Source organism: Camelus bactrianus, chromosome 20, assembly GCF_048773025.1.
Source record: "Camelus bactrianus isolate YW-2024 breed Bactrian camel chromosome 20, ASM4877302v1, whole genome shotgun sequence".
NCBI lineage: Eukaryota > Metazoa > Chordata > Mammalia > Artiodactyla > Camelidae > Camelus > Camelus bactrianus.
In genome coordinates this window covers 16,383,165-16,396,155 of record NC_133558.1, presented here as the reverse complement: position 1 = coordinate 16,396,155, position 12,991 = coordinate 16,383,165, and the positions used below count along the sequence as shown (strand labels likewise).

At 41.1% G+C, this 12,991-nt stretch overlaps 1 protein-coding gene across 3 annotated transcripts in view; it reads left to right on the top strand.

Moving 5' to 3' along the window:
- The window catches only part of KIAA0319 (KIAA0319 ortholog), a 66,118-nt gene that overhangs the window by 17,770 nt on the left and 35,357 nt on the right, over nt 1-12,991 (top strand). For all 3 annotated transcript variants that reach the window (XR_012500994.1, XM_010974243.3, XM_074348181.1), the window contains 5 exons: nt 3,061-3,824; nt 7,816-8,008; nt 10,627-10,725; nt 11,913-12,010; nt 12,864-12,951. Coding sequence is in view for 2 of the 3 variants with exons in the window: in XM_010974243.3 (XP_010972545.2) it covers nt 3,061-3,824; nt 7,816-8,008; nt 10,627-10,725; nt 11,913-12,010; nt 12,864-12,951 (1,242 nt within the window). In the remaining variant the exon portion in view is untranslated. The remainder of the gene's footprint in view (nt 1-3,060; nt 3,825-7,815; nt 8,009-10,626; nt 10,726-11,912; nt 12,011-12,863; nt 12,952-12,991) is intronic.

The following is a 12,991-nucleotide window of genomic DNA, read 5'->3' as shown; positions in this document are numbered from 1 at the left end:
TCTAGTGAGTGTGGCTCAGGGATTGCAAGCATCTAAATTTTTTATTGGCTTGTTTTATGGAAAATTTATTTCCATGTTCCACTGTGAGAGAGACATGCTCTATATGAAAGAGATTTTAATATGCATCTAAATTTTTATAAGCACAGTTTTAGATTCTAAAAGCGCCACTTCAGCAAATGCTACCATTGGGAAAGGCCTAACATCCCCATCCCTTGTAGATCACTCTCCCATCCATCCATCTTATTAACTCATCACTGCTCAGTATGCAAAACAAAATGTTCCTTTATTCCATGCTTAATGTACTCTGTACTTTGGAAAATACTATCTTTAATGTTTTGAGCACTCTTTTTTTTTTTCTCTCAAATCCCCACTTTTTCACTGCTTTTGATTTCTTTCCTGTGAGATGTTTTTCATCAATTCAAAATTCCTGAATTACTGAGTCCCAGTAATGTTATTTAGAGTTTGCCTGTCTTTTCCGTCTACCCTCTTTACCTTTGGCAAGATGTTAACCACTGACCTTCTTGATTTGTCAACAATCGTGGAGTGCCTACTATGTTCATGAATTGGGCTGGGAATTTGTAGAGGGGACAAATGTGTGAGTGTTCTCTGGTCTCTTTAAGAATTTTCTTGAGTGAGTCCAATAGATTCTAAAGTAATTATGGCAACTTGGCCCAAAGGAAGAATGGTTATATGTTGAGAATTCCACCTTCTCAAATTCCTTTATTTAGCATTCAGATCTCTGCTTAAAGTTTGTATATCTAAACGGCCTATTCAGGTGATTTTTTTGCATAACAAAGGGAAGATCTGGCCCAGAGCTATATATGGAGGTCTCCACCTCCAGCCTGATGGAAAACTGCTTTAAGCTTTGTCTGGAAGTCTCTCGCCATGTCTCTCACCCACGTGTAACAATTTGTTCCAGGATCACAGCCTTTTCCCTGAATAATGGTTTCTGTGACACAGTTTTACAAGTTGGCTTTTAAGCTTCTGGTGGCCAAAGCCAGAAATGAAACATGATAGTTTTTATGAATTGTACTGTCCAAAAGGAGATGAGCCAACAGTTGTTCAAGGGAAATAAAATATATCCTGCTGTTTGTGTTTAGAAGAACCATCTAGCTTGGATCTTCATTTAAAGGCCACTCAGGATGTTAGTGGTAACTACAAATAAAGACAATATTTTTGAGAGTAGAGTTGTGAGTCAGAGATACCTAGTTTACATACCCCATCATCTCTTGACTTTAATTGGAAATGCTGTTTTGTTGTGTTCAGAGTTTTCTTTTGTTTTATTTTTCCTCTCCCTCTCTGAGATTAAGCTTGTCTTTAGAAAATAAAAGGCTCAGATTATTAAGGCAATTTTTAAAAAGTAGGTTTGTTTGAGAAAATTTCATTTCAGTTGAATTAGTTTATTGTAAGCTTATTCATTGGGAAAGATATATCTCTATTATAGCTAAGTTTTATTAAATTGGACCAATTAGACTTTCCTATATAGTCAGTGTTTGGCAATGAATGATTCTTAAAAATTTATAATGATGTTGATGTCTGTACAGGTAAAAATAAAGATGATTCTTGTTCTGTATTTAATCATTTCTCTTACCTCCAGTTAGAAGTAATCTCTGACTGTCACTATGAAAAAAGTAACAGGTATTAAGAGAATGATCAGTGATGAGCCCTCACTAGGAAAGAGATCCTTTGCCCTTCTGAGGTTAGCAGAACATTGCTTCTCAAACTATATGTGGTGAAGAACCAATTTATTTTTATTTCCAAGCCATCACAGACCAGTTCGTTGGTAAAATATCAACAAACATATTGTCTATTGAAAGCAAAATGCACAGTGTAAGACTTGTGGGTTTCAGTCTTATTCAGGGACTTTCCTGAGGACTATAGCCTGGGAAAACAGCCTCTCAGTACCTCCGAGGGAACTGTTCTGAAGAGGTAGGAGAGGAAGCCAGTATATGTATGATTTTGGGCTAGGGAGTGCCTGCAGTCAAGCGCACATCTTGGTAAACCATTACTGCTAGGAATAGATATCTCAGTTAGTGATTTTAGAGCTTTCCTATGTATGGGAAGATGCAAGAATCTGGGCTGATGAAAATTCTTCCTGAGGTATCTATCTATCTAAGGGGTCTGTTTTTCTAAAGCACAGAGTGACTTACCCTGTTTTCATCCTGAATTCCTTTCTGGGTGCCCTATTAGCAGTGGGTAATGACTTAATCTTTGTGGAACTGGATGGCGGTCAACATTCTTTGTTTTAAAAAATAAACAACAAAGGAGAAAAGTGATTCTATCCTTCTATGTCAGGGAATGACAGATTGCTACAGGGGTTTCTAAAAGCCTCATTTCTGTTATTTTGTCATGGACTGGTCACAGACTTGTGGCCCTGCCGCACTGTGTCTGCAGATCACCCTTGTGTAGTGCTACTCTAGTGCCCGACTGGAAACATAGTTCATTGTTTAGAATCTGATTAAAGCTAGTTGTTCTAGACCTATATTTTGGACAAATTTTTCTCTCCTTTGATATTTTCCTATCATCAGAGTTGATCAATCATCAGAATAGCCTGTGAGATTTTTAAAAATTCCATTAACAGCAGCAACAACCTGTTGGTCCTGAAATAAACCTTTATAATTGAACTTTGGGTGAGAAGCAAAATATTACAAATAGTATAAAATCAGGGGTGGGGTATAGCTCAGTGGTACAGTGCCTACTTAGCATGCACGAGGTCCTGAGTTCAATCCCCAGTACCTTCATCAAACAAACAAATCAAATTTCCTCCCCTCAAAAAACAAAACAAACTGTAAAATTTTTTTAATTAAAATATTTTTAAAAGTAAGGGAAAAAAGCAATACACAAGTGGGAAAGAATGCTTCTGTTGACTAAGTAGAGTAACATATAAAGAGAGAGGATGGAGGGTTAGATGGACAGGTGGAAGGATCTATGGATGGATGGAGTGTTGAGGGATGGGCTGTAAGATAAAACAGTGGACTTTCTACAGGAAATGCGGGTGGTTTATTTGCTGGCCAGGAACCATATGCCTCTCTTCCTTACTAGAGACTGTGTTGTTTGCAGGTTGTGCCCGTATGCAGTGTAGTGAGGGGAAGACTTATTCCAATGCAATCATTTCACCAAACTTGGAAACTAACAAAATCATGCCGGTGCCTCAGACCACCCCCGTGGTGGACTGCACGTCGGCGTGCTGTGACCTGTCCAGCTGTGACCTGGCCTGGTGGTTTGAGGGCCGCTGCTACCTGGTGAGCTGCCCCCGCAAGGAGAGCTGTGAGCCCAAGAAGATGGGCTCCATCAGGTCCTACCTCACCTTTGTGCTCAGGCCCGCCCAGAGGCCCACACAGCTGCTGGACTACGGGGAGGTGATGCTGAACAGGGGTTCTCCATCGGGAGTCTGGGGGGACTCACCTGAGGATATCAGAAAGGACTTGCCCTTTCTAGGCAACGGGCGGGGCCTGGAGGAGATGTCTGAGTACTCGGAGGACTACCGGGAGCTGGAGCAGAACCTCTTCCAGCCCGTCAGCAAGCAGGCGCCCCGAGGGAGCGCGGAGTACACGGACTGGGGCTTGCTGCCCGGTGGTGGTGGTGGTGGCGGCGGGGGAGGCTTCAACTCCTCTGCTGGAGAGAGCCCAGCAGCATTGGCGGAGAAGCAGCAGCAGGATCCAGAGCTCCATAAACTGAATGAGTCGGCGTGGACACCGGCCCCAGAACGCGCCCCAGGGAGAGGGTTGTTGCTTCCCTTGATCACGACTCCATCTTCAGGAGAGGAACTGGAGAAAGAGACTTTTCAGCTCTGGGAGCAACCCAGCAACAGCTCTGGAAAAGAGGTGGGTGTGGCAGGTGTGTGCACGAGAGGGTGAGAGGGGCTGTTTACTTTTGGAGCCTGGTCCTCATTGGATGGTACACACAGGAAGGTTCATCTCAAGGACACCAGTTAAGGTATCAGCAAGAAAGATGACTTCTTAAGGACACCTGTTAAGGTATCAGCAAGAAAGATGACTCTCAGAGCCTTCCAGGAAACAAAATGTCTTGTTCCTCTGTTATGCTCTCGGGACTGGACTATTTGAAAGAACAAATAGTTCTTCTGCCTTCACAAGTCAGCCACCTAATGATGATTTAGCGCTTCTCCCTAGAGATGCCTCTACTGGTATCTAAGATGAATGAAGATTTTTAGAGGTCCCCGGAGCCAGTCCATGTACACAGCACATAGAGCCAGAGGCTTTGCATATCTTTTTTTGTAGGAGCAGAAAAAAAATTTTTTTCTTTCCTTCTAGGTTCTTTGGCTGGGGTAATAATTAAATTGACATAGATAGATTCACAGGAGAAAAACAAATTTACTTCCAGATATATAGGAGACTCCATTAAAAATATGAGAAATGAACAAAACAAGAGGATTTTATATCTTTTCAATAAAGAAACAGTACATTTGTGACCAATTGACAAGCCAAAGGGGTTTAGGTTTGGGGTAGTAAATTGGTGACAAAGTATCTGTTGCAGTTAAGGATCTGTTAAAAAATAAACTGAAGCACATTAACATTTTAAAGAGTTTATTGGAGCAAAAATGGATCCAAATCAGCCAGCATCCAATCCAGCCAATAGAAAGGAACTCCGAGGAGCTGTACAAAGTGAAAGACTTACAGGCAGAAGGAAGTGAGAACAAGGAAGCTGTACAAGACAAAAAAGTGTGTTGGTTATTCCAAGGTTACTTTCCTTTACGGGAGAGTGGAGGTTTATCAGGCAGATGACCTTAAAATTATTCCTGATTGACTGGCTTAAGATTCCATTCCAGGAAGAGCTGAAACTGTAATTAAGTCTTGGTTTGGGGGCTTAGCATAAGTGACTCTATTTTGGGTCTGTTGTTTTCACACAAGGTTGGTTTATGCAGCCTTCTCAGTCCTAAATTTCCTGTCTCTGATGGTAAGGACGCCTTCCATCCTCCTGGTACAGTGTTTTATTTTCCACCAAAATACAAATTTTCCCCTACAGTCACAATTAGAGTTTTCTGAGCTGCATTAAGTTGTAGGTAATCCTTGAAAGGAAAGATACCTTCCACATGGGTGAGTTATCCCTTGCTTTCAGGGGGACAAAGGACGGTCAGAGTGTCTTTCTTGCACATCTGTGCTATACAGTAGGACCTGTTTCTCAAGTACCTTTCATTCAAAATAATCAGTATGCCAAAGTGGTGTATCTGAGGGTGACATATTCTGATCCCCTGCAGTTTCTTCAGGACCCAACAGGATCTCAGGTTGCTGGAATCTCACCAGTGACATGAGTCAGCTGGGAAGGAGGAGGGAGATACTAAGGAGAGCACATAAGCTGTACAGAACTTTCTATGAAAAACACAGGTGAAGAGAGTGGGAATCTTTGGGAAAGGAGACATACCAAAAGCAGAGGGAAGGTTCAGGTGCTGACAGCAGAAGGTCAGGGAGAAAGAGAAGGAGACTGTGCTGAGGAGAGCAGTTGGTGAGCTCGGAGGCTGCTCATCTGGGGAATGCCAAGACTTCATGAGAATGTAGTGAGCGTGTGGGTCTGGGAAAGCTGAATGCAGTGGGCAATGAAGGGACAAAAGAACAGTCACAGAAGAAGCTGTTGTATTTCCTTTTCTTTTTTTTTTTTAATTGAAATATAGTTGGTTTACAATGTTGTGTTAGTTTCTGGTGTACAGCAAAGTGATTCAGTTATACATATATATATTCTTTTTCATTGTAGGTTATTACAAGCTATTGAATATAGTTATCTGTGCTATACAGTAGGACCTTGTTGTTTGTCTATTTTTTTATATAGTAGTTTGTATCTGCTCATCCCAAACCCCTACTTTATCCCTCTCCCACCCCTTTTTCCCTATGGTAACCATAACTTTGTTTTCTATGTCTGCAAGTCTGCTTCTGTTCTGTAAATAAGTTCATTTGTGTCACTTTTTTAGATTCCATGTATAAGAGATATCATATGGTATTTGTCTTTCTCTTTCTGACTTCACTTAGTATGATAATCACTAGGTCCATCCATGCTGCTGCAAATGGCATTATTTTATTCTTTTTATGGCTGAGTAGTATTCCATTGTGTATATATAACACAACTCCTTTATCCATTCATCTGTTGATGTACATTTAGGTTGCTTCCATGTCTTGGCCATTGTAAATAGTGCAGCTATGAACATTGGGTGCATGTATCTTTTTGAATTATAGTTTTCTCTAGATACATGCCCAGGAGTGGTATTGTTGGATCATATGGCAAGTCTGTTTTTGGAAACTATTGTATTTTAAGATGTTACCAAATCCAAATTCATTCTGCTCACCACACAACAGGCCAATAAATCAGGAGACGAGGTATTAGGAATAACAACTTTCTTCGGAAAGCCAGTAGACCGAGAAGATGGGGGACTAATGTCCTAGAGAAGCATCTTACCCAAGTTAGAATTCAGGCTTCTTTTATACTAAAGAGGGGAGGAGGTGTGGTTGGTTGTTGCAAACTTCTTGGCATCAGAATTGTTTGTTCTTGCAGCTGTCCACATAGGTCAGGTCACGATGTTCCTGTAAACCTCTAACAACACAAATCTTATTCTCTATTCTGCAACTTTTTATCTCTGTATAAATAGAAAAGTGTTATACCCTGAAAGGTCAGAGCCTTGAGAAGGAACAGGCTGCCTTATATTTTTCAGGCTATTGGCAACATTCTTTTCCAAAAAGTGCAGAACCAGCATGACTAAGCACAGGAAAGCATAGAGTTAGAGCTAAAGGAACAGATCTAATAGGGAGTCAGATTTTTTCTTCTCTGTTACAAAGATACAAGATGGCAAATCAGAATGTAAAGAGGCTTAAACCAATTAAGATTTTTTTTAAAAAAAGGAAAATACTCTTTAAAATATCAGTGCTTAGGTTAGAGTAGATGAAGAAAGCTGGAATGACATGACTATACATTATCATTGCAACCACTAAAAATTCCTAAAAACATTTTTAAGTAGTGAGATTATCAGAAGTTTTTTTCTGCTTTGATGTATTTTTCTGTCCTTTTCAAAGTTTCCATATTTTTCTGTACTTGTAAAGATCTTAAAAGTTTTGGAATCTTCAATTAAAAAAATTAAATATAAGAGATTAATCACATTCTTTTCCCGTATCACTAAGCATTAACACAATTTACCTTCTTCTATGTGGCTATGTCAGCTGCAGAAGAGAGTAGCTGTGTTTTCAATAAACACCAATGCCCCCTCTCTACTTAACATTTGAGTTACAGCTTTTCTTTCTGTGGATTTCACACTCCAACATCCCCTTTGGGTCTCCTGTCTTCTTAGCCTGAGGTTTATTTACCTGGCTTCACATAGTCACTGGCAGTTGAAGCTCAGAAGAGCACTTTATTATCATGTTATGAGACTTTCCCCCTGGTACTTGATATTTAATTTAAAACCTTTACGTTGGCTAACTCTGTAATTTTAAGTTACAGTTTGTATACAACGGATGATATGAATAGAGATCATTTAGTCTAGAAGCCTGCTTTTTGTTGAATCATCTGATTGTCTTCAATTATTGCCTTACTGATTAATTTAGGGACTACTATAAATATTTTCTCTTTATCTTGAATGTTTTCTGTTTGTGCGTGTTTGCCTCTAAAAATTGTCCAGCCCAGAGTTGTCTTACATTTTTAATAGATAGCAGAGAATATTTGAAAGAGACGGTCTAGAGTCCAGTGATTTGCAATATTAGACACAGTGTTTTAAATGCTACTGGATCTAATTTATGAAAAAGGTCAACGGCATGGTGTTGGCTTGAAGAGTTCAACTTCTTTTCCCCCCATAACAACTTATCCTTGTAATTGATCTCCTAGGTTCTAATGCCTTCCCATAATCCTCCTCCAGCCAGCCCGGAGTTCAGCCCAGCCACCATGGAGGAAAACTCAGTTCTCACAGTCACCCCCTGGAACACAGAGCAGAGCATTTCAACCCTTCCCACTAGCACCATCCCCACTGAGTCCACCCCATCTGAGCAACCTGTATCTGCTCCCACTGTTCCCAGGACAGGTAACTTTAAAAAATACTACGGGAAGAAATGTACTGAAGAAACACTGTAAAATATAGTAGTGACAACTTTTAAAGTTTACTCATCCCCTCCAGGCAAATTGTTGAGCATCACTCATGTACCAGAAACATGCTAGGCACTGGGAATAAAAAGATGAACAGATACTGTCTTTTCCCTCCATGACTCTGTAGTCTAGGGAATGAGACTGACAATAAATAGCTGGTTGGATACAATATGGTAAGTGCTGTGAGAGGCTGCTACGGGAGCAGAGAAGGGGCACCCTGCCTGACCCACTCGGAAGGGCCATGGAAGCCTTTCCAGAGGCGATGACGCTAGGATAGATGAACCAGCTAAAATGGGGCTGGCACGTTGTTCAGGTCACAGGAGCTACATGTATAATAACAATAATGATAATTATATTTATTGAGCACTCACCCAGTGCCGGGCACCACACTTGGCATTTCCCACGCATCATTTCATTCATTGCCTCTGAGAAGGAACAGAGGTACAAGAGCTCACGTGGCATATTGGGAAGAACTCTAAGGAGTTCTGTGTGGCTGGAAGTTACAGGAATGGAGTGGGAATGGCCAGATGAGGCTGGAGTGGTGAGTGGGGCAAGATTTTGAAGGATCCTGTGTTCTATGCTAAGGGATTTGTGCATTACTGGATGAGTAGAGAGAATCCCTGAGAGATTTTAAGCAGGAAAGTGAAATGATCAAATTGACGTCAAGAACATTATATATATGGAGTTGACTGGAGGCAAGAGGATCCATTAAAGAAAAACCAGAGTGAGTGGTTGCAGGGATGGAGAGAAGGAACCAGATTCAAGAGAGATTGAAAGGGTAGAACCACTAGAAGTTGATAAGTGGTTGAAGGTCAGGATGAAGGTGAAAGGACTCTAAGATGTATGAACACATGGAACTGAAAGTTAGATGAGGAGTTGGGCTGAAGATAAAGGACGGGGGGTCATCAGGGCAGCAGTGATAGTTGACAGCCATGCAGGGAGAGTGGTGGGGTAAGCCTGGCAGAGCCCTGAGGGCTGGACCTTTCAAGCTGTCATTATATCAGGTGCTGGGAGAGCAGAAGTAGCCTACAGAGCTGACAGAGTGCTGTTGGCAGAGAGGTAGGAGAGAAGGAGGAGGGTGTGGGCTGAGGGAATGAGAGAGGAGAGAGCTCCATGTTGGAAGAAGTGGTGAAGGGGCCATGTGTCACAGAGGTCATGAGGACTGAAGAGTTCCCATTAGGTTTACTACTAAAGGAGTTACTAGAGACTTTTGTCATGTTTCCTGAGCCTTTCTGTGGGTAATGGACTTTGAGGATTACCCTCTCTTCCTTGGCTATTTACTTTTGATCCTAAGCTTCAGTAGCGAGGAGGATAATGATGGAGGAGAAGCTGTGTATATTGAAAGGGAAACTGGCCTGGGAATTAGAATCCTTGGGTCCTGATAGTACCTATTACATAAAGTAGTTAGAGGATGAAATGAATTGATCATTTTAAAGCCCTTTGGAACAGTGTCTGGCTTAGTTTAATCTGGTATGTAAATTAGTTGTTGAAATAAATACATTTAAATTAGTTAAAATTGGTGGGTGGATTACTAATGATCCACATAGCCTCGAGCAACTTCCATTGCTTTTCTCAGGCTCCATTTCTTCATCTGTAAAATGATGGGTTTGGACCAATGTACCTTCCAGGTCCTCAATGTTCTTGCAAAGAGTCAGTGCAAGTGACAGGAAGAGAAGCCAGAGAAAGCAGTGAGGCCTCTGCAGCTGGTCTAGGAAGGCACTCGAGGGGCTGAGTACAGACTGAGAGGGGATAAGAGGATTTAAATGAGCCACATGTCCCTCTAACATCACCAAGCAGCTTAGACCTCTAGAGAGCACTCAGCTTTTTTTTTTTTTTCCCCAATCTTTGCTTTTCTCTATGCACTATCTCGACATTTATCTCGATTGTATTTTACAAGTGAGACCAATGCCCAACTGAGTCCAGCCAATGAAATGTATAAATGTACCGCTGGGTATGGAGCAAGGAATTGCCTGGAATGCTGATTTAGTAGTTAAGTGCTTTTGATGAGAGTGAATGTTCCTGCTGCTTGAGTTAAAATAGCCTTTTTTATATTGAGGTTGACTGGATTTCCTCTTGGAAAGGTTCCAAGAGCGAGGCCATTGCAGTAATTCATGGGGCTACTATCAGAAGAACTGAGTGGTGTGTGACTAATGAGACACAAACACTTATGATTACCCTCGACCTCTCTATGAATAAAATTAACACATACCAGGGAGTCAAGCTAAGCTGGTAGCAAGAGAAAATAGACCCAATCCATAGTACCCTCACCTTGTCACCAACTCTTGTCACCAACATCTTGCTCAGTCAGCCTGAAGCCTTATTTTCTCCACAGTGCCAACTCACATAGACAGTTCAAAATGTACAAAATCAACCCTGCAGCATAATATAGGGCATGATTCCGTTACCAGCTAGAGGGGAAAAGTGTCTTAGATAAAATCACATGAACTGTTACAAAAATATATTATTTTATAGATACTAAAAACAAATCTACTATAGGCAGTAATATAACATCATTAAAGTATATAATGAAATGTACTATTTCTAATTAACTTTTAGTGAAAGAACTCATGGTGTCGGCTGGCGAAAACCTAATAGTAACTTCACCGGAAAATGAAGTTGAACTGAAGGCCTTTGTTGTGCCAGCGCCACCTGCAGGTGAGAGTTTGACTTCCCTCTGACACCAGGAGGGGCTGATTAGCTGGTGTGTCCTTAATGGGTCTTTACTGGTTATTTACAGTATTGATTCATTTTCACAATGTTGTGTCATTCTGGAGTGGATGACAAGGCTTTGATGATCATAAGCATTGAAGTGTATTTAAATAGTTTAAAATGGAGTAAAAGGATTGGAAATTAAGGATGGTATATTTCCTTTAATTGGTCAGGATAGAAAGTCATACATCTCTGATGATACAAAGCAGAGTGATATATTAGGACAGGAGAGGTTTCCACATCCCAGCTTTTGACTTGTAATAATTCATGGAGCCTGGGAAGATACCACGTGTCAGGTGAAGGATGTGGCATGTGCACAAACGTTTGTTTGCAGATGTGGTGGTGATAACATGGCTCTGAGGTTCTCAGCATCCTCACACCAGCTGTTCAAAAAATGTTGTTTAAAATACTTCCTTCTGCTTGTCCAGCACTCTGCTACTGAGCAAACATTTGACCTACTCCTGTGACCTTGCAAATGCATACTTTCTTAGAGTATATTCATTCTTAAGGTATTTGAATATTTCTCATTTGGGTTAGTTCCTTTATTCATTTTTCCCTCTGACATGAATCAAAATTTAAGCATAGATGATAATGTTTGGCATTTATATTTTACTCCTTCCAGCTGAGGTACCTCGTCCTTTAACCACTAGTACCCCAAGGTGGGAGGTGGGAGACAGCTTCAGCTTGATACGAAGAGGTTTAATCTGTTTCTCTGCCCTTACATAAACCCCTACAACAGATTAAATGAATTGAAATCTCCTTGCCTTTTATTAAAAGGAGAAAAAGTACAGTGGATTATACATACTCTGTTAAAATTTATATATATAGTCAGATATCACAGTCTGGAAGGAAAGTCATCAAACGCTAACAATGAAATTAGGGCATTTAAAAAAAATTTTCTACATTTTCTAAATGTCTTATATGTTTTATGTTCTTATAATAAAAAAAGAAATTTTACATTAAAATGTTATAGAAACCTTGTTATTCCTTAGCTGGATGATAGTTGAAAGTTGAGTTCAGTATTTCTAACTGATCTCTGCTGGTAGATTGAAGGCTGTCATTTTCTTTCCTCTGCCCAGATTATAGTGACCTTTCAGAATTTATAACTACTCATATTTCTTTTTTGCTCTCAGGAACAACCTACAGCTATGAATGGAGTTTAATAAGCCACCCTGAAGACTACCAAGGTGAAATAAAACAAAGACACATGCAAACTCTTAATCTCTCTCAAGTGAGTAACTGGGGACAAGTTGTATTTGACAGCATATCTTAGAATTCAGGTAACACCTTCTTAGCTGTTGAAGCCGGAAGTCTCTCTTTTGATTAAAATCAAAAGAAGGATCCAAATGAATCGAGTCTCAAGCATGTAGGTAGACAGGCAGATTTAAAAACAGGACCTTTCGGTCATTTTTCTTTGACTTAATTACGTGTCAACCCGGAGAAAAGAGCCTGGTTGCCCAGGCTGATCTGGGTCTCTGTTTGAGGTTAAAGTCTGTGTTACAACTCTTGCTCCCTTTGCAGTGTTAGAGACATTCTGGTTATCTCTGATTCTTAGGCACATTTCTAGGGTTGCCAACAATTGCATTCCAGTTCACAAATGGTTTGACTACCAATTATTGCTCCAAGATGTAAGCCCACACAAGAAGAAACCTAGTCCATAGATGACTGGGTTGTCATCAGTCCTGAGATTGCACAGCTACTGGTGCAACACGAGTTGGCATCACCCCCGCGTCACTGAGCGCTGCCTCTCAAAGTCTGGTACCCGGACCACCCACCAGAGCTACTTGGTAAAATTGCATGATTCCCCTACACGCGAGTTTGAGAACTGCTGCCCTCGGCCGGTCTGTCACACAAAGGCCTCAGTGAGGCATGTGAGCATCTGTAACTAAGCTGAAGGCCTTCCTGCGTGATCTTGGTGTCCAGAGTGCAGGTGTCACACACGTGGCCGTGGGTCCACAGGGCCTGAGCCCCTTCTCTGTGTTGACTCCAGGAGAACGGCTCCTGGAATATTTTAGAATTTTCTAGGCAGTGGACCCATCGTGTCTTTTGCATGTTTACCGTTGTGACTTTTCTTGGTGTTGCAGTTGTCAGTCGGACTTTATGCCTTCAGAGTAGCGGTTTCTGGTGAAAATGCCTTTGGAGAGGGATTTGTAAATGTCAGCGTTGAGCCAGGTAAGGCTGACTAAGAGAACGGCCTCCTGTTGTACAGGCT